Genomic DNA, 27,497 nt, shown 5'->3' on the forward strand with positions numbered 1-27,497 from the left:
GTACGGAGTACAGAGTGAAGGCAGGGAAATGCTCAAGTCGCTACAAGGAAGGAGGAAGCTCAATGGCAAGACCAACTGGAATAGTTGCGAGTGTCCTTTGTAGAGAAAACAAACAGGAGGAAACGAGGAAAGGGACCAAGAGAGCAACACGAGAAAAACCCGCTTGGGAAAGCACGTAAGGAAGCCAAAAGAAGGGGAAAAAAAGCTGGGGTTGGATTGGTGTGGCTTGGCCTTGGTTTCTGGCCTGTTGTGCTGGCTGACTTTGAGTGACCTGCCGTCCGAAGTCTAGAAGCTCGGAGCTGCGAGCTCTCTGCCTCCAGCTTGCACCAGCAACGAGCTTCCAGAGCAATCGACCAATGGTAGGGAAGAGGCTGGATACCGTGTACTGTGTAGCGCCTGGATGCCGGGGGTGGCTGGTTCCCCACAGCTTTGTGGTGACGACATTTGCCGGGGGGTGCCGAAGGGGCCCGCACGACATACCTACCTACCTTACCTCAATTCCCAAATGGGAAGATGGGAACTCGGGGTCAAGGTCTCGAGGCTCCACTCCATGCTTATCTAATCTTTGGACGGAATAACTCATCGGGGAACGAGCTTGGACTGGCACGGACCTGATGGATTTCCCAGAGACTTACATAACGCTCCGGCGTGGTGGAGGTCACTGCGAGCCCAGTGGTAGGGGTCCACTTTCGCGGGGCAAGAACGTCCCGGAACTGGTAGCATTGAGGGGACCTCTGTCTGTAAGGTATTGTCTGAGGTACCTGGTGGGCTGTCTAAGGTAATCCCGCCCAACGACACTTGACTGGGCCCTTCCTGCCTGGAGCTCTGGAACCTGTAACCCCACCACCAACAACGCCTCTTTCACGAGGGTCTCTGTTGTCGTGATCCAAAGCCAACATAAAAAAACAACCCAGCCCAATTTGCCGCCCCGACACATATCGTATCTTTCCGCCATCTTTTCACTTATCGCCGGACTGTCGACCTTCTTTTTTCTTTCCTCTGCATGGTCAGAGGAACCCATTCCCCGCTGACACGCCACCTGCCGCGATAACCTCCTCATCTCCATCACCCTCGTACGCAGCGAACTAGCCCATCCGACATACTCCAAGATGGCTTCGTCAAGCGTGCCGGCGAATCCGACGCCGCAGACAGTGATCCAGCTCGTGCAGAAGCTAGGAGACGCAGACCCGGATTTCCGCTTCATGTCGCTCAACGATCTGCTCCAGGTCCTAGCGAACGGCAAGCCCGACTTTTTGCACCACGACTATAACGTCGCCGCACGTACTGTTGATAGCATCATCAAGGCGCTCGACGACCAGAATGGAGAGGTGCAGAACCTGGCGATCAAATGGTGCGAGAATCTGAACCCCTTTGCTATCTTTGCAAATCCCTCCCAACGCTCGACAAGCAATGCCAGGAGCTAAACAGTTTCCCCACACAGTCTCGGACCGCTGGTTATGAAAGTACCGACCCCGATTATCGCACCGATGATTGAGAAACTCTCTGCAATCAAGCTTAAGAACTCGGTTGACAATGCTGTCCCCTCGCTCGCCCTCCGCGCCGTCATCATGGCCCTCCCGAAACCCACACCTGGCTTGCCGCCCGCCAAGGACGTGACAGAATCATACCAAGCCGTCAGCCGCGTTCTGATCCCGCGACTTCTGGGACCCGGTGGCAAGGTGCAGCCGCAGAACCCCTCGAACAACATTCAGTTGCCGCCCGTCCCGCAGGGTCTCCTTAAGGTGGACAAAGACCTTAGCGCAGAGTCGGTAGACATTCTTATCGAGGTTGTCAGATGCTTTGGCGTGATGCTCTCGCCCCTCGAGGTCGAGGCGATGCAAGATGCGGTCATTAGTCTGCTCGAGAACGACAAGACATCATCAGTCGTGAAGAAGAGAGCTGTCGTGGCTACTTCGATACTTGCTATTCACCTGTCGGACGAGTTGCTCAGCCAGATGGTCGACCGAATGGGCAACGACCTGGCCAAGGCCGATATCTCTGCAGTCACACGCCGTCTCTATATTTCAATCACTGGCTCATTGGCAAGATCCATTCCCAATCGTTTCGGCTCATACCTGAAGACTCTGGTGCCCTTCATTCTCCAAGCTCTGAGCGAGGGTGAGCTTGAGAAGCATCTGGAGGAGATCAGCGACGGAGATGACATTGGCCAGGAGTTCAACGAGGTGCGAGAATCCGCTCTCGTTGCCCTGGAGTCATTCCTCGCCGCTTGCCCGACGCAGATGCGCCCCTTTACCGACCAAACCATCCAGGCGACCCTCAGATATCTCAAGTACGACCCCAACTACGCAATGGGCGACGATGACGAAGATATGGACGTTGACGACGAGGATGAGGATGAGGATGATGACGAATTCGAAGACGATGCTGGCTTTGATGATGATGACGACGCAAGCTGGAAGGTTCGTCGTTGTGCCGCCAAGGCTCTTTACACCCTCATCTCAACCCGTGGAAGTGGTGATTTGTTAGAGAACGGTGTTCTGTACAGCCAGGCTGGACCCACTTTGGTAAAGAGGTTCGACGAGAGAGAGGAGAACGTCCGTCTAGAAGTTATTGCTTGTCTGTCTCTTCTTGTGCGCAAGACGGGCGAGGGCATGTATCCCACTGATCTCTCACTCGACGATCACGAGCCCGAGGCCCCTAGCTCCATCCCCATCAGCAGAAAACGCAGACGTCAGAGCAGCGGCGGCGGTTCTATGAGCACCCCTCATGCCGCCACAGGTCTTACATCCCCCACCCTCGAGAGAATCCCTTCGACTGGACCCCGCGCAGATTTGGCTCGCTTCACCCCGACGATTGTGAAGGCTTCCACCAAGTTGCTCAAGGGCAAGGTTATTCCTACCAAGCAGGCCATCATCAACCTCCTCGACGATATCATCACGGTCCAGCGGGGTGGTCTTTCCGACTATTTCAACGACGCCATCGGCCCCATCATTGAGTCTATTAAACCCACGGGAGCCTCAGCACTCGCCTCATCTCTGGCTGCCTCTGGTGGAAATGCGTCCGCGACACCCAGCACTCTGCGTGTTGCCGCCCTGAAACTTACCAGCGATATTGCCAAGACCCATTCGTCAAGTCTCTTGCAGCCGTACCTGACCAAGATAGTGGCTGGTGTCATTTCGGCAGCCAACGATCGATTCTACAAGATCTCAAGTGAAGCCATCGGAACGATTGAGGAGTTGGTAAAGGCAATCACTCCCCCTCGGTCCAAGATGACGGCACAAAAGTTCAAGGGCGAGCTTCAGAAGCTCTTCGACACGATCATGAACAGAATTACTGCGACTGACGCCGATGCTGAAGTCAAGCAGCGTGGTATCCACGCCTTGGGAGTCTTGCTGTCTAGAACCTCCGGTGCCGACGGCAATGGTCTGATCCCAGCCGACAAGCGACAGGCTGCCTTGACTGCACTTCTTGACCGCCTCAAGAACGAGACGACTCGCTTGGCTGCCGTCAGAGCTGTCGATAACGTCGCAGCTTTCAGCACTAGCAGTGGCCAGCTCGAGACGTCGTGGATTCGGGAGGTCGCCCTCGAGCTTGCGGGACAACTCCGCAAGGCTAACCGGGCTCTTCGCGGTTCTAGCGTGCTCGCACTCAAGCATTTGGTTGTGTCGCCGACCGCCAGAGGTCAATTGGATGCAGACACTATCCAGGGCCTGGTTTCGTCGTTGGTGCCCGTTATTAGTAACAACGACACCCATCTGTTGGCACCTGCCCTGCTCATTCTCGCGACCCTCGTCGAGGAAAACGCCGACCTCGTGGTCACCCAGTCAATGACTGCGACTATCTGCAGTCTGCTCAAGTCAAGCTATGCCAGCATCGTCCTAGACCAAATTCTTATTCTTGTCACCAAAGTTGGCGAGAGCGGCGCTGGCCAGCCTCTCATGCAAGGGCTTCTCAATGACGTTAGTATCGAAGGAGACCCCGTTGTCGTGGGCAAGGTCATTGGTGCACTTCTTGTGGCCAGTGGAAGCTCGGCTGGCGTCACAGTCGAGAGCTTCATTTCCGAGTTGCAAACCAGCTCCAGAAACAAGGACGACGCTCGCTTGAGCTTGGCGCTTGCGGTGCTCGGCGAGGCTGGTCTCCGTCTTGGAGCCAACTCGCCATTGAAGGCGGAACTATTCTTGCAACAGTTCCACGAAGAGCCCGACAAGGTCTCTATCTCTGCTGCAGTGGCCCTTGGCCGTGCTGGCTCCGGCAATGTTTCCGAGTACCTCCCAGTCATTCTGGCAACCATGCAGAAGGGTGGCAACACGCAATACTTGCTTATCCAGTCGATAAAGGAGATCCTGCAGCAAGTCAACGTTCTCTCTGCCGAAGTCTCCAAGTTCGCGGCCGATATCTGGCAGCACCTCCTTTCCGCCTCTACTATTCCCGATAACCGAGTGGTGTGCGCGGAATGTGTGGGACGACTGACCATTATCGACTCTCAGACCTTCATGCCTCAGCTTCAGGTAAATTGAACAAATTCATCACGGATAGAGTGAAACTAACAACAACAAAGTCCCTTCTCAGGAATGAGAACCCCGACATTCGGGGCATGTCTGTTCAGGCTGTTCGATACACGCTTCCTGATAGTGACGAGGCTTTCGACGCCATGCTCAAGAATGTCCTTGTCGATATGCTGCTTGTCATGCTGCAGGATTCAGAGATGGACAACCGCCGCTTGGCGATGTCGACACTCAACTCGGCTGCACACAACAAGCCCGATCTTATCCTGCCTCACCTCGGCGAGCTAATGCCGTTTGTGTTGACCGAGTCGGTGATCAAGCCACAATTGATCAGAGAGGTCATGATGGGCCCTTTCAAACATATGGTGGATGATGGCCTTGAAGTCCGAAAGGTATGTCATGTCTTATCTCGGAAGGTTGATGCCGGCTGTTGCTAACCACAGACACAGAGCGCTTACGAGACCCTGTACGCTCTCATGGAGACGGCCTTCTCGCGAATCAACAACATTGACTTCTACGACCGCGTGGTCGCTGGTCTGAAAGATGACAACGACATTCGCAGTCTCTGCAACTTAATGGTCTCCAAGCTTATCGCGCTTGATCCTGATGAGACTAGCCGTCGCCTTGACTCCATCGCCGAGGCATACCGCGCCATCTTGTCAACCAAGCTTAAGGACGGAGCCGTCAAGCAGGATGTGGAGAAGCAGGAGGAGGCGAACAAGAGCGTTCTTAGGGTCACGCTCTTGCTCGGAGACAAACTCAAGGGTGCAAAGGATGGCTCTGGCAAGGGGGCAGCCAACGCGAGTGCTGGAGGTGCCAGCCAGGCGTGGAACGCTTACTGGGAGTGGGTTAACAAGGAGTTCCAAGCGCAGCTTAGAAGCCTGCGTGAGGAAACCAAGAACCTTAGCATTCTGTAGTACAGACACTACATAGAGGCAGGCCACCTTCATCTTACTCTTGAAGATGAGGCATAGCTGGGACGCGTGAGGACAGCAGAGGATGAATAAAATTCTAGCATTTGATTTGTGAAGTAGTCTTCGGGAAAATAAGGAGGTCTCACAGCCGAGGCGAATAATTAGTCCAAGTGCCTTTCTTGATCCGTGAAGCATACCCCGAAGCCATGCTAGGTGGATCTATGAGGTTTTATTCGAAAGTTGGAAAATAAGATCACCTCACTTTGGCCATGCGTCTTGAGAAGGTCGACGATTCCTCGCATATTTGAAGCTTGTAGGTGGTTCGATGGTTCACGCCGGTGGGTAAGGCCGAGTGAAGGGCATTTCATGACGATACTGTACACTTGTGGATCACGCGTGCCATCAGTCCTCCTGGGTTACGTTCCGCCTCGGTGAGGAAATAGAGATGCGCTTGGTCTACGCTGATGATTGTATGTATTACGGCGGGTTAGAGCGTCTTTTCAGGGTATCTCCCGGAGTAATGAGGACGTTTCTCGGGCCTGTCTCTTACTTCGCCTTCTTCGTTGAATGAGTGGTTTTGACGATGGATCTTTGCTGGAGGCATCATGGAATTATGATTCCATTGCGTGGGTTCGATGGTTGGAAGAATGTGGCTCCTTGAATTGGAGTTCTCGATCCAAACTCGATGTATTGCGTGTAGATATGCGACTGTGCGCTAGTGATATAAGGCAGAGAAGCCGGGAATCGGCCTACTATTCCTTTTCCAGACGTCTTGATCGAGGATGGGAGTTCTCCTACTGGTGAGGAGATCATCAGACTCCTTTATTTATGCTGGATAGCCTCGAGAAATGGCAGCCCTCATGATCCTCTGTGTGTCTTCACGCGAGCAAGGCAGGGAGTGCCTTGCTGTCATCTAGTGGATTAACTTGGGGAAGAGTCGACTCTAATTATCGGCCTGAGTCGTGGTCAGAGTCTTCTTTTTTTGGCCAGCTATATTGAATAGCTTTCACCAATCTATCCATGCTTCAGGTGGCTGTTTTCAGTTGGTGGGACTTCTTTGATGGATCGAAACTTTTTCTAGCTTAAAGTGCCTCTAGTAGATGACACTATTCAAGTCCCCAAGTAAACTGTCCTTCTTTGTCAGTGTATACCTCTATGAATAGGAGGCAAGAAACTACTACGCAGGAAGTAGGGTGTTGGGGTAAAGGTAAATGCCCCAATGTAGAGCATCTACTTTCTCCCGGGCGTTTCCGTTTTGTTCGCTGTCTTCTAGGTAAAGAGAGCACATGTCCTTCGGAACCAAACGCACAAAGAGACGAGTTGCTAAATTAGGAAGAGATGGAGGGCATCGCGCGATACATTTATAGCCTTGTAGAGAAGACATTTGCTTTCTGTTTGCTGTCTCCCCGAGATAGTATGCTTGGAGTCCTCCTCGCTAGGCATAAAAGAAGGACCGCTGCGGCAGCTTTACGTTTCGCTTTTCAAGATGAGTTCGTCTCGGGTTTTGAGCCCTTCCAACTTGGGAGCTGTCGAAGTCTTCTATGTTATGAGAGGCTTCGGCAACACTTAGAAACGGACATCAATCATACATTAGCCATATCTCAAGTAGCAGTGTAAATGTAGTCGTAAATTCTCTCCCCTTGTGAACAGACACATATACTTCAACACAGAAGTCGAGAGCCAGAAGGGGACAAGGACATCCCCCCCCCCTCCTTTTTTTTCAAAATGCGCAAGGAGTGGACACGATGTATCTTGGACACTCTGGACGCAGAGAACTTCATCCCGGTCGTCAGCTATCCCAATCGTCAGCTATCCCAGTCTCCAAGCCTGGCGCAAAGAAGCAAAACGGTTGCCTCGAAGACGATGACATTGGCCTTAACTCAGACATCTGTGCATTCGTAGAATTTTGCGGCATTTATAGCAAACCAAGCCCTTACTTACTCGTTCTCTCTAATGTTTCCAAGAAAGCGAGGATTGTAGGCACGTGGACTTATTCATTTAGGCAGGCGTTCTCAACTTTCTTAGGTTATCGTCTTAGACTTACACGGTCCGATGTATCAACAAGCTATTTCAGAAACGAAGATATAGCCCACGTCCCCCGGGCAATGTTGCTGCCCTGGATTATGCCTTGCACAATACCAATAGACAATGAGAAGCCAACCCATTTGAACCTCCATGTACCCGAATCCACAACCACATCCACTCTCTCATAAATTCCAGTTCATGTTGTCTCGCCCTCTCTACTCCCAGAACCCCCACCCCATCAAGCCTCACATACCCATCCCCACACCCTTCACCTCGTCACCAACCCAACTCCCCAGACACACAGCATCCACCCATTCCGCAACTCCACCCACTCACATCTCCACCACGGTTCCCACAAACCCACACCGCAACCCTCTCTATTTTCCTCCATCGTCGAATGAATCGTCAATCAAGACAACAAGCCTTGTTGGCTAAGTGGTATAGCGTCTCACTAGTAGCTAGTGACATGAGAAGATCGGCGGTTCGATTCCGCCACGAGGCATACAAAAGCGTAGTTCCTTCACGGGAGCGATGATCTCTTTTTTGCGTTTTATAATTTATTCCTTGGTGGGAGTTTCCAGTCTACGAATGTGTCAAGACGTAGTCCAGGGGTTCATTGCTTTTTTCTTTGGGCCAGAGGTGGTTGACCGTTGACACCACAGTTCTTCTGTGTCTACTTCTGCAACCAAACTTGAAGTTTGCTAAAAGCTCCCTGTTCACCGTTCAAGTAGGAGAGGACGTGGTTATCGGAATTGAAAGATCTAGCTAATGTTGGACTTGTAAATATGTACGTCTACGGTTGCTGGCTCGCATACGATGGCGACAAAGTTGGTGCCATGATGTTTCACTGAACGTCGAACAACACGTTCCAAGGACGTAGTTGACCAATCTCTCTTCACAACAGTCACGACGCGGCATAGCTGTTAGACCATCATATGAATGGACAAAGAAAAGTTTTCCAGTATCTACGGAATCTGACACTACCCAGCCCTTATTAAAACACAGCAGCCAACGCTGGCGCAAGCTAGACGATACAAGCCTACCCACGCTGATTGCTTAAAGCAATAGTACACGAAGAAGTAGCTTTTGTGCAGTGGCCAGAGTCTCTCTTTCGCTTTCTGACTCCCCAATTATCCTCCGCCAGCCTTCTTGGCCTCCTCGTCGGCCTTGGCCTTATCTTCTGCCTGCTTCTTCGTTTCCTCCTCGGCCTGCTTTTTCGTCTCTTCATGAGCGGCCTTCTGCTTGGCATCTTCCTCTGCCTTCTGCTTTTTTGACTCTTCCTCGGCCTTCTTAGCCTCTTCTTCGGCCTCCCTGGCCTTCTTTGCATCCTCCTCTGCTCTCTTTCTAGCTTCGACTTCAGCCTCGGCCTTCTTCTTATCTTGTTCTTCGTCGTTCTTCTTCGCCTCCTCGGTGACCTTTTGAGCCTCGCCCTCAACAAGCGTTGACTGAGTATTTTGCTCCTCGTCATCAACGTCAACCAGTCTTCCAGAATCCCACTTCTTCTTGGCGGCCTTGAGCAGCGATGGCAGTTCTCCGCTCATGTCGCACATGCCACGGAAGCTGCCGTTCTCCTTGCGAATCAGCTCGTACGGGTGACCGTACTCGACGACGGCACCCTTGTCGAGAACGAGAACCTTATCGTAATCTACAATAGTCTGCAGGCGATGGGCAATGGTGATGATGGTGCTTGTCAACTCGCGGATGGTCTCCTGGATTTTGGTATCGGTGGCGTAATCGATGGAAGCTGTCGCCTCGTCCATGACTAGAACATTGGGCCGCTTCAAAAGGGCACGGGCGAGGCAGAGCAGCTGGCGCTGACCCTGAGACAGGTTGGAACCGGACTCCGAGACAGTCGACGAAAGGTTGAGGAAGATGTTCTTGTTTGTAGGCGCAATGGAGGAGCCAGGGCTAGAGTTAGAATCTCCACGAATCAGACCCAGGTTGGGCGTGGCGGGCAACATTGACCCGGCAGACGGCGTAGTCGGTCTGGTTGCCGGTCTGGAAGTTGACTCGTTGGGGCCGATAAGCTGCACCTTGCGAAGCGCCTCAAAGATTTGTTCGTCCGTGTACGCATCGAAGGGGTCCAAGTTGGAGCGAATGGTGCCCATGAAAAGGGTGGGGTCCTGGGGAACAATAGTAATGGCCTCACGCAAATCGCGGAGTCCAATGAGGCCGACATCGATATCGTCGATGAGGATCTTGCCTTCGTCGGCCTCGAGGGCACGGAAAATAGCCAGGGCAAGCGAACTTTTGCCAGCACCAGTCCTGCCAACGATGCCAACCTTCTCCTTGGGGTTGATCTTGAAACTGAGACCACGCAGAACGGGGTCCAAGTCTGCGCGGTAACGAGTGGAGTAGTTGATGAATTCTACAGATCCTTGGCTAGGCCAGTTCTTGGGGGGTCGGTTCTTCTCGTCAATCGGCTCGGCCTCCTGCTCGACATCCAAGTACTCCTTGATACGCTCCACCGAGTTCATGTTTTGCTCGTTGATAGCATAGAGACGGATGAGCCACAAGACGTTCTCGGTGAAGCCAATGGCGTAACTGAGGGAAATGCCGGCAGAGCCAGCATCGACGCTGCCCGTGCCCAAGCTGAAGATGATGAAGACACCAGCGAAGAATGAAACCGTATCACCAAGCACATCAGTTCTGAACGCAAGCCAACGGTTCGCAGCCCAAAGATAGATAAAGGGACGAGCTTGGACGTTGATCTTGGACAGGTTCTCGCGGATGAAGCGGCGCTCGTCACCGTAAGCTCGGATCGTCGTCATGCCAGACAGAGTCTCTCCAAACTGCTGGAACAGAGGGCTCCTCTGAACGGACTCGAGACGCTTGAGATCTCTGGAGGCCCGGAGGTAGAAAGCACCGACAAAGTAATAGGCAGCAGTAATGAAAACACCGGCGATAAGGAACCCGGGGGTGATAATGGTGATCAAAACGACAGTGACGAGGATTCCAAGAGCACAACCGAAAACGCCAATAGCAATCGGTGCAACTTCCTGGTCCACAGCCTCGAGGTCCTTGCTGAAACGGTTCATCAGCTGGCCGAGAGGAGTGACGTCGAAGAATTTGAACTTTGCCCGAGAAACGCGAGTAATCAAATCGTTGTGAATCTTCTTGGACGCCGTTAGGGAACCGTAGAAGACCCAAATGTCCCTGATGAAGGCAGCAACAGAGCCGGCGAGGCCAATGATGGCGAGAACGGTAAGATAGTAGGTGACGTTGACGTCCGCAACGGCGGAAGCACTAAAGTTGGAGCTGATACGGTTGCCGTAGTTGGCGATGGAGGCGAAGTAGGTCGGGCTCAAGGACTGCTGGCTGTAGCTGTGGGATGCGGTCGAGAAATCAATGTGCGCAACCTCCTCGTCAACGTATTGGTTAGCCCACTCTCGTACCCAGAAGTTGGTCGCGACACCGGACATCTGTTGAAGTCCAAAGACTGTAAGAGCAACAGCCCAGAACCACCAAGCGCCCATAGAGGAGAGGTAGAGTTGGATGACAGGCCACTTGACGGAGCCGACGGCCTTCTTCTCCTCCATGGCGTCCTTTTGCTCCTTCTTCTTGTCATTCTTCTTTGATCGGGCGTCACTGGCGCTTTCATCGCCTGGGTTGACCACAGTTTCTGACCCGTCCTCACCAACGCTGGAGGGAACACGGGACGGAATTCGGGACACCGAGGCAGAGTTGATGGCAGCTTTCTGAACATCTTCACCCAATTTGCCAGCGGCAATCAGCTCAGCAGAGGGGCCCTGGGCGGCAATTCTGCCATTCTCGAGACAGACAACATAGTGCGATGACGGGGCACAAAGCTGGAGGTTGTGAGTGACCAGGATACAGGTTCGGCCGGCCATCAAAGGACCCTTGATGGCGTTGTTGAAGATCCATTGTGCTGTGTGAGAATCAACGGCACTGAGACAGTCGTCCAAGAAGATGTGCTGGGAGTTAGAGTAAATGGCACGGGCGAGCGAAATGCGTTGCTTCTGGCCACCGGACATGGTGATACCCTTCTCGCCAACCAGAGTTTCGTCGCCGTTGTCAAGGATTTCAAGGTCACGCTCCAGAGCGCAGGCGACAATCACATCCCTGTATCTCTTCTCGTCGTACGGCGCAGCAAACAAAATGTTGTCCTTGATGTTGGCGTTTACAAGCCATGCAGCCTGCGCGACATAGGCAACTGTGTCGGCCAGACCCGTCTCAGGATCAGGTCGAACATCCTCGCGGCTACGTCCACCTGGGCAATAGACCTTACCCTCGACCAAAGTCATCTCGCCAAGCAAGGCCATGAGCATGGACGTCTTGCCAGAGCCAGTGGGTCCAGAAATGATGTTCAGCTTGCCAATGAGGAAATCAACGTCCATGTCCATGAGGCGGAAAGCCATCGATCCGTCATCTGCGACAACGTCCTTGCCACCCCAGATGAAGTTGGCCTTGCGGAGGCCAATGACCTTGTTTCCGTCCTCGTCGACATTATCCTCGCCTAGCTGTTCGTACTTCTCGGTCTCCTCCTCGGTAAGGAACTCTTCGACACGGTCCAGGGAGACCTTGGTCTCCTGAACGTGGGCAAACATGTCTCCCATTTGATCAAGAGGCACGCGAAGGAGCATGAAGAGGGAGATGGCAGTGAAGGCAACCGAGGGGTAGAGCGGCTTGTGCTCGATGAGAGTGTACATCAAGAAGGAGAAGAAGGTGATGAGAACGGGGACCGAGTTCCACACAGCAACGGCGAAGGACCAGATGACGTAACGGGACCGAAGAGCCTTCAGCTCAGCGGCACGCTTCTCGTCCACAATACGACCAAACTTGGCCTCCCACGCAAAGTACTTGATGATGCGAATGTTCTGAAGAACCTCGTTGGTCACGTTGATGCGCTTATCGGTAGCACCCAGAATCTTCTTGGACGTGTTGGCGAAGCCTCGAGCGAAGCTGTAGTTGATAGGCAGGAGCAGAGCCATCACAACCAATCCCGGAATGGCGCTGAGCCCCATGACATCCCAGAGCAGAACGATGGCTACGACAAGCTGGCTCGGGGCGGACGCGCAAATGAAGTGCAGGTAGGCCGTGACTTCGGCAATCTTGAAGCTGTCAACCGACATGAGGTTGATGATGGTGCCCAAGTTCGCTTGCTCGTCGTCCTTGGCCGGATCTTTGGCAGCGCCGTTAGCAGCAGCCTCAGCGTCGGCCTTGTCCTTCTTGAAACCGAGCTTCGCCTTGATCTTTCCAATCAAGCTCTGCTTTTCAGCAGCAGGTGCCTTCTTTCCAAGTTCCTTGTCTTTGCCGGCCGAGGCCTTGCGTCGGAGGGCCTTGGCGTAAATTTCACCAACCATGATGGCGCGAGTGCGAATGCAAATCTTGCGACCAATCCAGAGGGCATAGTTGTCGGCGAAAGACCTGACAATGTCGAGGACTGGCAAGAGAATCACGTACAACCACAAGACGTTGATGGGAGCGCCCTCGGGCCTCTCCACGTATTCGAGAATGGCCTTGAGTAGCAACGTCGGAGCAAAAGTGAAGACGCCTGCGAAAGCAGCCAGAGCGAATTGCAGCAGAAGCTCGCCCTTGAAGTACTTGAGCAAGTGCCAAGCCAAGGTCGAGGTTCTCTTCATTGCCCGGTAGTCGGCAAGAACAGCGGCAGCCTTCTCCTTGGGGACCAAGTTCCAGACGTTCTTCATTTCCAATGTTTCCTTGTAGCCGCGGGAGATGATGGGGTCCACCCAAGAGAACGTGGCCAGGGAAAAGAGAGAGGCGAGTGGCTCGCGCGAGGGCTCAATGTCGCCTTCCCATTCCAACAGCACCGTCTTGTTGCCTTTGCGTGTCGTAATCGCCAGGCCGAAGAGAAGCGAAGTCAAGACAAACTCGACAATAACGAGCGTTTGCGCAAGACGGCTGCTCGGGTGAATAATGACGGAGCGGAAGATGCCGACGGTGAACAACCACTGGAACAGGTAAATGGCGGCGGTGTGGTTCCAGATGCGAGGAACGCGCCATTTCGTGTTGCCGAGGAAGAGTCGGAGAGTGGCGAGAATGGCGACGTAAACCCAGGTGACCAAACCGACGATGGTGACCAAGAGGCCATGCTGGCCCGGGACAGTTCCAGTGACCAATGCAATAATGTGTATCGCGATCAGACCAGCGATTCCAAGCTCCTCGACGACAATGGTCAAGTTCTGGGCCGGGGGGCTGTCGGCCTGGACAATGGATCCCTTGGTGGTAGTCTTGACCAGAGCAAGGCGACCGCCGCCGTTCATAGTCAGCGCCTCGTCATCTTCATCCTCGGTCTCCTCGGGAGGAATGTCGGTGTGGCCGTGGTGGTGCTCTTCCGGGACTTGTTGGTAGCCTTGCTTGCGGTTCTTCGCGACACTTCGGATCGCCTGCAGGCTGAGGTGAAGGACAGACAAGCCTATGACAATTAAAGGAAACAGGATTTTGAGGTAGCTATGAGAGACGGGTAGTCAGTTAACGGGACAAGAGCGGTGGGCAACCGGTTCGGCTAAACTATCGAATTGCAGTTCAAGGCGGTCGGCATTGGCGGGTTGAGGGCATCGCGATTTGTTGCGCCGTGATGCGACCTGGTGAGGAGGCGGGCTTGGGGACAAAAAGACTCACTCTTGCTGGAAGCACGGTGTGAAATCATCAATGTCCCATATCGGCCAGCTGCACTGAGCAAAGCTGCCCATGTTTGCTAGTACCCCACTCCCGAGGGGCGGGGAGAAACGCCAAAAAGAAAGCGATCAATGGCTGAGCTCTGATGGCGATTGGAGTTGGAGTTTGGAGTCGTTTGGGGTAGTACGGGATGGGATTTTTCTGTCAACGGCGTCTCGGTTCGGTTCGCAGCGGTCCAAAGAGAACGCAGGTGCTGTGGGAGCCGACCTCGGACCTGGGCGAGGCGAGGAGAGAGAAATAGCAGCAGTAGCCAAAATGACGTTGGCCCAGGGCGTGGCTATCGATCGCGCTGCTGTACTTTGTTGTTGTTTTCCCTCTGGCCGATAGAGAGGGGGAGTAAGGGAGTCAGTCGGCAGGGCGTCTGTGTCCCGAGATCGCAGGCAGGATCTGTAGATGCCCGAGTTGTGACGCGGGAAGGAGGGGAGGGGAGGGGGAGGGAAAAACAAAAAAAGAAGGAAGAGAGGAAAAGAAAAGAGATGGAGGGAGAATAGCCCAAGTTGTTGCAGAATCGAGAGTTTTTGGGTGGTGGGGAGGTCAAGGGAAAGAAAAGCTAAGGTAAGTTCCTGAACTGGCTGTCAGTGGTTCTGGCTCTGGCTCTGGCTCTGGCTCTTTCTCTGGCTTCGGCCCCCGGGCTCTCAGTCTGTCACGTCAGTCCTTGGATTGCATCCCTCGGGCTGTTCTTTTCCTTGGTGCGCCTCTCTCTCTCTCTCTGGGTCAGACACTCAAGACCAGTCAGTCTGTTTGTCTGGCACTTCCAATGATTAGCACAGGGCAACGACGACGAGTGTATGGCTGACGACGGCGACAATGAATGGATGGAACTTTGGAAGGCCTGTCCTGTATCATGGAAGCATGTCGAGTTCCTGCCCGGTAGACAAGAACAAGTTGGGATATCCACAGTGACACTCACACTGGTCCGAGTTTGGATCCGTTTGGCTAGAAAGGTAGGTACAGGTATCCGCACAGCACAGGGAAGACGAGGCCGGAGCAGCAACGAGACAGTCCGCGGCTAGCAACAATGGGTTAGCAGCTGGAGCGGGACCCAGCAAAGGTACCTTGGCTCTGGATCCGAGAAAGCGAGGGAAGGGGAAGCCCTGAAGGGGGAGAAAAAGGTGTGGAGGGGGCGAGCGTGCGAGCGTCAGCGTCTGGCTTGTCTGCTCGGCACTGCGTAATAACAGTCGAGTCTGGATGATGTGTACTTTGTATGTTCACTGTGGTTGTCGGGCCTGGGACTGGGAGTGTACGTGAAGACGAAGGTTCTCAACGATACTTCGTACAGGGCTTGTCCTCGTCCCTCTCGTCCCTCGCCCTTGGTCGTCCCGCCTTGTTGTCGTGACTCGTCCCTCGTTGTCACGGTGGTCTGTTCTTGCGTATGGAGCACCTTGTAAGCCTTGCCTTGGTCATCATCGGAGACTCAGAGAGTACTAGGCAAGGCACGGATAATAGCGTCTACTACGTATGTTCAACATGACGCCGCAGGCTGCCGATGGCTCGTTCGGAGGAATGAAGCCAACGAGACAAGCAACAAGACGCAATGAATGCAGAGTATCCGTACAACAAAATGAAGGCATGCAGATGGCACTCCGTACTCCCGCTCCGTACCCCGAGGTGCAGCGCAGTGCAGGTCGAACCAGGGTGTGCAGGGTCATGCCTCCCCGCCCACATGCACGACGATAGCAGCATTGAGCCTTCGACCAGTGGGAAGCTCCAATTCCTGGCAAGCATGTGCTGCCCTGCTGCTTTGTGCGGGATGCATATCCATAATCCAGAATGGTTGCTGTCCCATGTCTCGCCTTGCATCGCTCGATTGTTTGAACTCTGGAGTCCCTCTTCCCCCCCACCGCCCATCGCCTGTGCAGTCAGGCAGTCAGACCCGGGCGGGGCGGGGTCGTAGTCAATGTTATCTGTTCACTGTTAGTGTCCAGTTACTGTTCAGTACGGATACGCCGTAAGAAAGAAAGGGAAGAGCCCACCATGCCGATAACGTGCGGGCTTGTCGGCAAGCTTCATATTTGGGTGAAATGAGTCTCTGGAAAGGCTGGGTACACTGACTCTCTTTTCGATTCCACGAAGATGATGTATTTAGTAAGTGATCTAAGTACGAAATACATTACCTATGGTACATTAGGTAGGCAACCTGTCTCCTTCCTTCTTTCTTTTTCTTTTCTTCCACGGATACTTCTTTCCCTGTTGTCCCCTTCCCATTCTCCCACCGGGCCCAGAGCGCGCCTTCCAGGTCCCAGGTCCCAGTTTGCGTGGTTGGAGACATGGAAAAGCGCTGGCCCCACCATGACTCGGTACGTACCGGAGCTTGAGCTCTGGAATTCAACCCGAAGATTAAGAAATTTCATTGGCAAGCCATCAACCGGTACGTACTTGTCTAGTGCCTCTGGAGCTTGTCAGAAACGGCAAGGGTGAATTAACAATAGGAAAGACCGTTGCATGTAACAGAGCACAGAGGACACAGCCCAAGGAAAGGACCTAAGGGAAGGAAGCCATCGTGACTCTCGCATCGTCCTCTTTCCCTTCCATGTAATGACGATATCGTTCTCTCTTTAACACCTAGTTAAGGTACGGCGTCCCTATCTCCATCCTCATCTATTCATCCATTTGTCCAACATCCATACTGCAATCACCAGCCATGCACCCCTGAGCCATGGGCGTTGCTCCCGGCAGCCCGACGCCCTCGCAGGCAGATGCTTGCCTCCCACCGTCGGCCTGGTAGCCTTTCCACGCTCCTCTGCTCCACCACGTCGTGTTTATTGTTGCAGGAAACGGCGGCATAGGCAACGCCGTATCAGCAGCAGCGGAACTCCCTGATTACTGCAGCATATCTGGCCAGACAAAGCAGAAAACGAAGAAGCACATTTGCGGCTATTCGACTTGCGACTTGCCTGTGACAGCTCCAGCTTGCAACCACCGATGAGATCGGCATCATGTCTCAAGCCAAGCCAGAGCTCCAGACTTTCGGCCCAAGTGGTGGGCACCGATGGAGTGTCTTACATCACCTTGACCTACCTACAAAGTACCGCCAATTCCACACTGGCATCTCGGTATCCGCCAGCATCAAGTCCCGGCGTTGGCATGGTCATCTGCGCTCACGCCTCTCATCTGTACTATGTGAGACTATGTCATGCTCAACCGTCTGTCCGTCTATGTCCTACCGCCAAAACTTGAGAAAAAGGTTGCTTGCAACCCAGGTTGACGGGCATATACAATGCCTTTGACCGGGAACATCCCACCTCTATCCAGCTGCTCTGCCAAGGGCAGCCTGTAAAGACTGAGAATAGCCGCCACGAGGCTCAAACTTTCCAACCTCTCCCGGCCCAGGCCCAGGAACATGCGATGCGCCGTCTCCGCTGCCGCTCCCGCCGCCAACGTCAGAAGCCAACTTGGCCTGCAACCACTACGAATACATTGTGCAGCTATTTGCCCGACACTCAGTGCTCCCGATACTATCTGCTGACCGCATTGGAAGAATGCCTCCGGATGCGAGCTGCGACGGCATAGGGCATTGGAAGCGTCCTGTCATGCCTCGCAAATTTCCAAGCTGGTGGAGCATCAAATAGCACGAGAAGAACTGCATTGACTCCAAAGAACGATGGGCGCGCATTCCCCATGGCGAAACCGAAGCCTCATGACCTGCCAGTAGACTCCAATCACGTCAATCGATCTGCTTATCCGTTCATCACGCGGCTGCTCTCTGCAACGCACCCCAAAACCCCTCAATTGTTTGTCTTTGAGGACCAAAGTAGCCCGGGCGAATCACGCAACATCGCTTGGACTCAGCATATCTGGACTCGACCCTCTAGAATCGGAATGGAGTAATCGAGCCCCCATGAGCCCGCATCTCCAGGCACCACCATCACTGCCAAATGCTCGACCTTCCCGTTGAGGCAAGATAATGCTAGGGAACCCGATCCTTTGCTACAATCCTCGTCCCAAATTCGTCTGTATCGTAGCCCCTAGGCCCATAGTCCATCTCAAACGAACGGCACTCGGCCGCCACAAAGAAATTACATATCAACGGCTTCTGACTCACCTTCACCGCCATTCGAGACCGCCCACTACAAACACTATTCTGTCAACTGGACCCTGTCACCTTCCACCACCACCAACTCGACACGGCTACAACTTGGACAAGAAGCTACCACCCGATGGCTGCAGCCCTCTGGAGGGAAACGCCAATGGGTACTGTTTCTTGGTCTCATCCTGTGCATACATGCAGCCGGCTGAAGCACACAATGGCATGGTTGCGGGGGTTGAAGGCGCTACAAATCAACCATCACCGTCCCGGTAGCTTATGATTGGCCCAACCATTGTTCGATAAGAGGCGGGCCTCGCGTGTTCAACGGCTTGCAGCACGCAAGCCTGCAATGATGGCTTCGGCGTTGCGGCGGCTCCGAGCTGTGCACCCACTTCCTCAACTCCGACCTGTCCTACTCCTGGCCCGGGGAACCGTTCCCTCTCTCAAGCCCAGGGTCGTCGACGAAGCCCTGTCACTTCTCTCCTCTTTTGACGTTACAGCGCAGATGCGGTCAGGAAGACGAACTACTGTCCGGGGAACTCTAAAGTACATCATATCATCCTGGATATCGACTACCAGCTAAGGTAGCTCCGGTCTACCTACCTATGGCACACCCATTGCTAGACTTCATCCACTCGGATTGCTTGCCCTCGCAGTCTTCCTATCACTTTCACAGGTCAAGAGCCGCTCTCTTTGCAAGACTGTGATGCCTCCTTGTTGACCGACAGAAAATCAGTCATTTTTGTATCTGTACATCGCACATCTTGGCGGCTTTTGTCCGTGCCCACCTGGGCGATCGGCCTCTTTTTACTCGACCAGATCCTGGCCACAGGATCACATTATCAATCAGATAATCTTTCTGTCAGGGGATCGCTCCTCCAATATATGTCCCCATCGTCTCCTGATGCCAAGAAGCGTTGTGTAAGGCAACACGTGTGCCTTCCATCCCAAACTCTTCACTTCCGTTTTCTCGGGTCTCGCCTTCAATCTCGATCATCGTCTGAGTCCAGGAATGAGACCTGCCATTCACTGTGTGCTGCAGAACGGAGCCAGGCATGTGTATCTCAGGAGACGTCTGTATCCCTTGGGTAGGAGACTGTTCTGTAGCAGTATCAAATAAAAAATCTGGCGGAGCAATGGAATCTGAGACATATAATCTCATCTCTTGCGAGTCACGATTCCCTTGGCCGGCAAGTCAACGGTTCCCAAGACAGATGACCGCGCGTCGGCACTCGGCAAGCCCCTTGCGATCCCATAGCTGCCGGTTTCTTGTGTTTTCCTCTTCGGAGTAGAGTAGGCTACGGATACATCACCTAGATGCCTCAAGATTTTGATTTGCGGCATCTGCCGCTAGGTAATTTGCCGTGGTTGGTGATGTTTGTTCCGGCGCGACGTACGTAAATCTCAACGTCGACACGCCAGCCATCTAATTCCCTCTGTGTGTCCGATCTTCGCATGCATATCTGGTAGAAGACAGAGCGTCAACTATAGCGGTGACATCACTTGTCCGAGCAGATCTTTCGGTGATTCCTAGATACAAATCGCCTAACCCACCACAACTTCTGTAGAGCCTTCAAGTTCAAAGCACACCTCAACCCAGCCGCCACTAAGCCGTCAAATTTTGAATCTAGCAGAGGTCATCAAAACAGACACAACACCAGGCGTAACCTAAGGGAGTCCCAGGATTCTACCGGTCGACGCCCTCAAGAACCCATCTCAAGCGTAGACGCGGTGACGCGCTACCCATACTCGAGGCTGGCCAAGAACAGTTTGGCCTGCCCCCCCCCCCCCCCCCCCCCCCCCCCCCCCCCCCCCCCCCCCCCCCCCCCCCCCCCCCCCCCCCCCCCCCACCCCCCCCCCCGCCCCCCCCCCCCCCCCCCCCCCCGCCCAGCCCGCCCCCCCCCCCCCCCCCGGGCGCCACACTTCCCCCCCCCCCCCCCCCCCCCCCCCCAACGCCGAGACACTCACAACTCCCCTAACCCATGACTTGGTACCATTCATTGGGCAACGCCTCCTGCTTCATTCGTGCCGAGAAGCGAAGCCATTGTCGACACGACTAGGCCACATTCACCATGCTGATTAACGTCGGGGAGGCGGAGGATCACAGTATGCAGGCGCGAGGCGGGACGTAACCTGGGCCCAGACTCTGTGTGTACAAATCGTCATTTTGCGAGGAGGCCAAGAGGAACTTTCGTTTTCGTAAGTGTTGTGATTGTTGTACTTTCACCCTTGTCATGCCGTTGCCCGCCCGCTGTCGTGGTCACGAACGAGAGCCCACAAGGCGAGCCTGCAGGACGATGAAGAGACGCCGGCGAATGGCGGCTCTCGTTAATATGCTGACGTGAGTTTTTGATATGTACTCTGCAGGGGGGGAAGTATTTTGGCTAATCCAACAATGGTTTCGCCGGGGGTAGGGGGGTTTGGGGGATATCGACCTTCTTGTTGCAGAGTCCCTGTCTTCCCCGTGTGGACCGTTTGTACGTGAATCCGAGGGGCGAGGCGAGACGAGGCGAGGCTAGTCAGCGTGACACCGCGTCGTGATAGGAGAGGGGCCCGAGGAGTTTGGGGGCCAAAGAGGGAGATAAGATCCCTACAGAGTACGAGCCTCTTTTGTTGGTCCCCTCGTCGTGCAGAGATCAAGTTGGGACTTGCTTACGCTTAAGCTCCCGCGTTGTTGCGTACGGGTAACTACACTCGAAACGCAGCAGAGGCGATCCGACCTCTCCTCGCCCTATTTGCCCGTATTAGTCACCACAATAGTAGAACGTGGGTTTCCGCTTGAAGACCTGTTCATAGCATGATTGCATGAGTCAAACTGCAGATTCGATATAGAATCGTCCTACCCTTGATTCATCCGCAAACGATGGGGTCTCCTGTTCTAGAGGTTGCTTCCTGAAACAGCTCTACTCTTGCTCTAATGTACCAGAAATCTCGCAGTGGGCGTGTCTTCGTACCTTCGGGTTGCAGTACATGTGGCGATGGCCGAACCAAAGCCTCCATGGGAAAGCAGAAGCAGACAGCAGACAGACAAGTATCACCTCAGCGTATCGACGATCATCATAAGCCCACCTCGGCCAAGAGCAAGACCGGAAGAGGACCCGGAACCCTTCTACCCATCAAAGGTACTACCAAATACGATTTCCAGCCCTTCAGCATTAGTAAGACCTTGCGGGGCACATCCATAAGCATAACAGTGCTACAGCCTCCATGAATTAGCCCGACGGCTAAGGCAGAGGCAGCGTTCCTCACGCAAGTGGATCCGTATAAAGCGGGCAAGTCGAAGAAGCAAGCTGGACTGGACCCCAAGGCGAGAGTCTTTGACGTCGAGTACATATCCTATGGCTATCCTGCCTGTACCAAGTAAACAAAAAATTACGCCAAGGGAAGACATGTACCTTAACTAACTTTGCGATTCGCCATCACTCACAATCATTTGAATACCTACTATCAAAGTATTCAGTTCAGCCGATTTCCATTTGGCCATATTCCGGACCAAACGCTCTTGAGCGGCGGCAGGTGACATCTTCATCTCTCTAGGATATCCGTTTCCCTAGACTCGAGATATACAATGATAGACGAACAGCAATCGAGAGGCTGTACTTCGGCTGGTGCAAGAAAAGGACAGAGATATGCCACGATCAAATAGACTGCGCTCGACAACTTCGTGAACCGCGACATCACAGATAAAAGTTTGGCTTTGCCCTCTTTGTGCCTTTGAACGCGGGTGTGACGGCGTGAAGAGTTCGCTTCTCTTTCGATCCCCCAGAGTTCACTACATGAGAAAGACACCTATGACCGGTGCTCAAGTATCTAACCAAGCCTGGGTTATTTCTTCAAGGACCACGTGTTTCATAATACCTAGGAAGACCGCCAAGAAGAGGTACTTTGGCCGTGCCTGCCATTCGAAAACCAGTAGCAGCAAGCTCTGCTCAAGCTAGTAATCTATAAAAGCGTGACAGGACTGCGATGCGGGAGGCGGGAGCAGCAGCAAACGTAGGACCAAGCAGCCACAGGGACCGCGCGAGCAGGGAAGGTGAAGTGGAAGCAGGTCTCTAACTATTCGAGGTAAGTCCCAATGTCCTACATCAAGCAAAGGCAAACTCTGAGTAATCATCTACTATATTGTTCATCGTCGCACACGGACGTGTTCGTCGTGTCGAGTGGTAGGAGAACAGCTAGGGATACAAGGTAGCTGGGATAAAGGAAGATGGCTTTGATGAAAGAGGATGGCTAAGATATGAGACGATAACGAGTATAAAGGAAGATAGTTTATAAGTATACGACCGTAAGTTATTAATTACTCAATGCGTTCTGATGCCCTGTGTTAAGTTGAGGTAAGCTACGTCCTCCATTGTTACTACTGCTGTCTCAAAGGTTAAGTCAACTATTTTAACCGATCTTTACGAGGATACAAAGTCTTTTACTACTTCGTTCATCTTTACACACATTCACAATTATCCTATCGAGTTAAACGGAGGCTGGTATAGGGGAAGATGGCTAACATGTTCTATTTAGACGAGCAATAACAACAATGTTTTGACTCAGCTATAAGGCAGAGGACGATACACATATGGAAACTTTAAGACGTTGCTTTTGCTATCCTGGATGTCTTTGGTGAAATTGCCTCTCTTCCTATACACTCTTGAGAGATCTCAGATTCTCTTCAATAACGACTGTAAAAGGATGCTGGATAGGAACTCACTCGCTGAAGCTGGAATAAAGGAACACTGCTCTTATACCAAGTACGACGATCAACGGAAGCATTTGGCCTAGTCATTAGTAGAGGATCAGGGTCCGTCAAGCTGACGTCCCTTTCAGTACGGAAACGTCGGTCTCTAATCGGGCCACCGCGACCAAAAACCATGCCTTACTGTATATCTTTTGAATAGGGCCCCTGTGGTGCAAGTACATGATACACATGATATAGAGGACATCACCGGTCACGGCATCCAGATGCAGACACATGGAGGTAAATTTAGGGGTGCGTGGAATGGATTTGTTCGCATACATGGTCTTAGATACAATACTCTACAGCGCGTAGTCTCGGTAGACGGGCGCGGACGGGATACTTGGACTCACGACATGTCCTGTCGCAATCTGCAGTAACCCTGTCGTCCTGCCGTTCTTCATCGAGATGCTCCGCGAGAGCGGCACGCCCGGTTCCTAATGCTACCTTGAACCCATCACCGTGTAAACCCATTGCTTTTGTTCTCCAATAGTTGAAGACATCATCATGACTTTTTTATAATAATGTATGCCGTGTTATTACACAGGAAGCCACCATTCGTATAATGGCCGCTGGAAGCCTCGCGTAAACAAAGGAAGAAGCTTCGATATATATGAAAAGGGGATATGTCGGTCGCGCTGACTGGCAATATTTATCCCATAATCATGCCCTTCATGCCAGACAGGTCACCCTCCTTGGCAGCAATCTCGAAGTAGCCGTAGATGATGCTAAGTGCTCGTTAGAAATGGTTCTTGTAAACTTTGAACAGAGACAGAAACTTACGTGACAGCCAGGAGAGTACCAGTGCCGGAGCCGAGGGCGCCCATGAGGTCGCTGGCAACGGAGAGAGCACCGATGCAAGCACCGCCAAAGGCAGCGGCAGTGGGAATGATGCGCTTGAGCTCCTTGTACATGCTCTGGTCGCGGTGACCGGCCATGACGAGACCCTGGTCCTTGAGCTGCTTGGCGACATCGCGGGGGCTGGAGCCGGAAACCTCAATCCAGGTCTTGGAGAAGATGGCGCAGGCACCCAGCATGTAGACGATGTAGACAGCGGTGTGGATAGGGTCGAGGAGGGCGTCCTTGAAGTTCAAGGGGGGAGACATGTAGTAAGCCAGGCCGGAGATGGCAGAGAGCTGGGCAGAGCCGTCCTTGGCCTCCCAGACACCGAAAAGACGGACGAGAAGGTTGTCAGAGAAGCGGGAGTACAGCATCTGGCTGATGAGGAAGATGTTGGAGGACAGAGCGGACTGCAGCATGATGGGCATGTTGGAGGTGTAGAAGAGGCGGACGGGGTAAGAACCGCGGGCACCACGCTGGCGGGAGGACTTGACGGGGATCTCGACGCGGAAGCCCTGGAGGTAGATGACAGCGGCGAAGACGAGGATGGTGGCCAGAAGGTTCATGATGTTGGGGAGGTTCTGGCGGTAGAAGGCCTCCTGGAGAGCGCGCTGCTTGTTGGGCCAGGTGAGGAGAAGGTGGAAAAGGGCGATGACGGCACCCTCGAACTCGGGGCCACGACCAGTGTTAATGGTGGTGGGGGAGAAGGCCTTCCACATGATGGACTCGCAGATGTTGGTGGCGATGAAGAGAGAGATACCAGAGCCGAGGCCGTATCCCTTCTGGAGGAGCTCGTCGAGGAGAATGACGATCATGCCGGCAACGAAGAGCTGGAGGACGAGGAGGAAGACGATACCGGCGCCAAGGTCGGAAGGTCGGCCGTAGAGACCGGTGAAGACGTAGACAGTGGCGGTACCGGCGGAGAGAATGAAGGCAAAGAGCTTCTGGGCAGTCTGGTACAGCTCGCGGTCGCTCTTGAGGTCGAGGTTGACGTCGATCATGTGGGTACCGGCGAGGAGCTGGAAGACCATGCCGGAGGAGATGATGGGGGTGATACCCAGCTCCATCAGGGTTCCGCGGTTACTCGCCATAACCATACGCAGCCAGTATAGGGGATCCGAGTTGTCGGAAGAGACAATGCCGTAAAGGGGCATCTGGCTCATGACCAAGAAGATAAGGAGGGTGAGGGCCGTCCACATCAGCTTCTGGTTGAAGGGAACCTTGGTCTCCGGCTGCTGAACCTCAGGGAGGAACGGCACGAACGGCTTGACCAGGTCGAGGAACCGTACTGTGATGGGAAAGCGCGTTGGTTAGCCATTGAGTTGTCCTAGTATGATGTGGGTGCTCGTTGGCCATTGCGGAGGCATCGTTGGCGACGAATATCGCGCGCGTGTCCTTTTTGGAGCTATGCGCCCCAAAGCACGCGATTCGCGGAGGTTGACGAGGTTGGGTGGATGAACTTACGGGAACTCATGATGGGCTGTTACACTGGGCAGAAATCAATAAACAAAAGGATTAATTCATCCAGATGAAGAAGGGGAAAGAAGAGAGAGAGAGATGGAGAGCGACAATGGCTCCAGAGGTTGTGGCGAGGGGAGTGAGGAGGAGTGGTGATGGGGAGATGGAGAGAGGAGGTTATTAAGGAGAGAGGGAGCAAGAGGAGCGGGAGGGAAGCCCAAAAAAGAGGGTCGGCTGCGATCTGGCTTCAAAAACGCCAAATTGTCGATGTGTCCAAAATTTTGGTGGAGCTTTGTCAGAACACGTGATGCGTCCAATCACTCAGGTGCCTCTCAACAGTACGTAGAGTACCTTAATACCTCCTAAAATGACCTGGGAATTGGGGAATTCGGGGGAGAGCTTTAAGCTGTGCTCCTCCACATTTTCGGCTCGAGCTTCCAGCCAGGGGTCTTCAGGGATCCCAGCGCCCACCCAATCCAGTGCCTGCCCGCTAAACTTTTTTTCTTCTGGCGCGTTCCGACGTATTCTGATGCCACCTGCCTCCCAATCTCCTCCAAATCTCGGAGTACCTAACTGTCACCATTCAGAGTCATCGCAGAGTCACCAAAGACTCACCACCACAGGACACGAAGCAGCATCTGCAGTCGCGATGCTGTAAAACTCCCTCGTGTCCTTTCTCGGTGGTTCTCTGGGTATGATCTTTCGGTCTGTGATAGGCCGAAGGTTCATACACAATGTTGTTGGCAACATGACAGCCCGAAATGCGCCCGCGGAACCCTTGGTGGTTATCTTGGGATCGACCGGGACTGGAAAATCAGAGGTGAGTTGAGGAAGCAGTCGTCTCATTACCATGCGTATTGGCTGACAGTATCTGTGCGCAGCTCGCAGTCGAACTTGCGACTCGCTACAATGGCGAAATCATCAACGCAGACGCCATGCAAATGTACAAAGGCCTGCCCATCATCACGAACAAGATCACTACCCAAGAGCGCCGCGGTGTTCCTCACCACTTACTCGATCACATTGGCCTCGACCAACCCACTTGGATAGTCGAAGACTTCAAGCGCGAAGCGAACAAGGTCATCCGCGAGATACGCAGCCGGGGCAACTTGCCCATCGTCGTCGGCGGAACCCACTACTACACGAATGCGCTGCTCTTTGAAGACACGCTCATCGGCCCTGAAGATGACAAAGCCAAAGAGAGCGCTGCAGACGTCAAGGATGAAGACGCATCTTCGTTTCCGATTCTCAACGAACCAACCGAGGTCATACTCGCCAAGTTGCGCGAAGTCGATCCCGTCATGGCAGACCGGTGGCATCCCAACGACAGGCGCAAGATCTCACGCTCGCTGCACATATACCTCCAACACGGCCGCCCAGCGTCGGAGATCTATGCAGATCAGCGCCAGCGCAAGGCGGCCGATAACACGTCCCAAGGTGGCAATAGTGCAAGCCCTTGGCAGACACTGCTCTTCTGGGTGTATTCCGAGCCTGAAGTGCTTAAGGAGCGCCTCGATAAACGCGTGGATAAGATGCTCACCGTCGGTCTCAACGACGAGACACATTCCATGTATGAATACGTCCAGGCCAAGGAGGCCGCTGGCCAAGAGGTGGACTACACCCGCGGTATCTGGCAGTCGATCGGCTTCAAGGAGTTTTCGCCTTACCTCAAGGCCCTGAACACCAGCGATCCTGCCACCGATTTAGAGACCTTGGACGCTCTCAGAGCCGCGGGGCTTGAGGAGATGAAGACATCAACCCGACAATACGCAAAGTATCAAACGCGCTGGATCCGTACCAAGATTGTGCCCCTGCTCCAGGAGCAACCGGGTGCGCTGAATCACCTCTTCGTCATGAATAGCACCGACGTGTCGCAATGGTCGTCCAACGTCGCCGAACCGGCCGTCGATATCGCAAAGCGCTTCCTCGAGGGCGAGGCCATGCCCGCGCCTGCGGACCTGTCGGAGACGGCGCGGGAGGTCCTCGGGGAAGCGACGGCGCAAACGGAGCGCACGCTGTGTCGGCGGACGTGTGAGGTCTGCAAGACGACGTGCGTCACGGAGCAGGACTGGACAAAGCACGTCAAGAGCCGGCGGCACAATGTGCTGATGAAGAAGACGAAGAGGAGGGCGCTGGTTGCTACCGAGAGGCCCTTGGCCGTCGTGCCTGCCGAGGCTGAAGGAGAGAAGGATGGCAGCGCAGAGGATCGTGGGTCGAGTCCAGAGGTTGATGGGCTGGGCATGTTTGATGCGCCGTCGTGAGATGGTCAACCTCGTCAGATCAATGAGAGAGAGAACAAAAGACTCGTACTTGAGAACTCTGCTCATGTCTCTTCATCCCATGCTCGTTCGTCTGACCATGTTCGTCGTCTGCTCTACCCA

At 53.7% G+C, this 27,497-nt stretch overlaps 4 protein-coding genes across 4 annotated transcripts; 2 read left to right on the forward strand and 2 right to left on the reverse strand.

The window, feature by feature from the left end:
• Positions 1 to 1,109: 1,109 nt before the first annotated feature.
• Positions 1,110 to 5,383, forward strand: CABS01_11425 (TATA-binding protein interacting; the record flags this gene model as incomplete). Its single annotated transcript, XM_060544780.1, has 4 exons — positions 1,110 to 1,351; positions 1,442 to 4,469; positions 4,520 to 4,858; positions 4,916 to 5,383. The coding sequence occupies 4 exons, from the start codon at positions 1,110 to 1,112 to the stop codon at positions 5,381 to 5,383; spliced, it is 4,077 nt and encodes a 1,358-aa protein (XP_060397602.1).
• A 3,152-nt stretch (positions 5,384 to 8,535) lies between these two features.
• CABS01_11426 (ABC transporter) lies at positions 8,536 to 14,079 on the reverse strand (the record flags this gene model as incomplete). The annotated part of the gene is made up of 2 exons (XM_060544781.1): positions 8,536 to 13,837; positions 14,009 to 14,079. The coding sequence occupies 2 exons, from the start codon at positions 14,077 to 14,079 to the stop codon at positions 8,536 to 8,538; spliced, it is 5,373 nt and encodes a 1,790-aa protein (XP_060397603.1).
• A 9,391-nt stretch (positions 14,080 to 23,470) lies between these two features.
• On the reverse strand, positions 23,471 to 25,132 carry CABS01_11427 (protein transporter SEC61 subunit alpha; the record flags this gene model as incomplete). Its single annotated transcript, XM_060544782.1, has 3 exons — positions 23,471 to 23,546; positions 23,602 to 24,946; positions 25,123 to 25,132. 3 exons carry the CDS (start codon positions 25,130 to 25,132, stop codon positions 23,471 to 23,473), a joined length of 1,431 nt encoding a protein of 476 aa, XP_060397604.1.
• A 732-nt stretch (positions 25,133 to 25,864) lies between these two features.
• CABS01_11428 (uncharacterized protein) lies at positions 25,865 to 27,377 on the forward strand (the record flags this gene model as incomplete). The annotated part of the gene is made up of 2 exons (XM_060544783.1): positions 25,865 to 25,936; positions 25,998 to 27,377. The coding sequence occupies 2 exons, from the start codon at positions 25,865 to 25,867 to the stop codon at positions 27,375 to 27,377; spliced, it is 1,452 nt and encodes a 483-aa protein (XP_060397605.1).
• Between the last annotated feature and the right edge of the window lie 120 nt (positions 27,378 to 27,497).

Source organism: Colletotrichum abscissum, assembly GCF_030869225.1.
Source record: "Colletotrichum abscissum strain IMI 504890 chromosome Unknown Scaffold_31.1, whole genome shotgun sequence".
In the NCBI taxonomy this organism is placed as follows: Eukaryota; Fungi; Ascomycota; class Sordariomycetes; order Glomerellales; family Glomerellaceae; genus Colletotrichum; species Colletotrichum abscissum.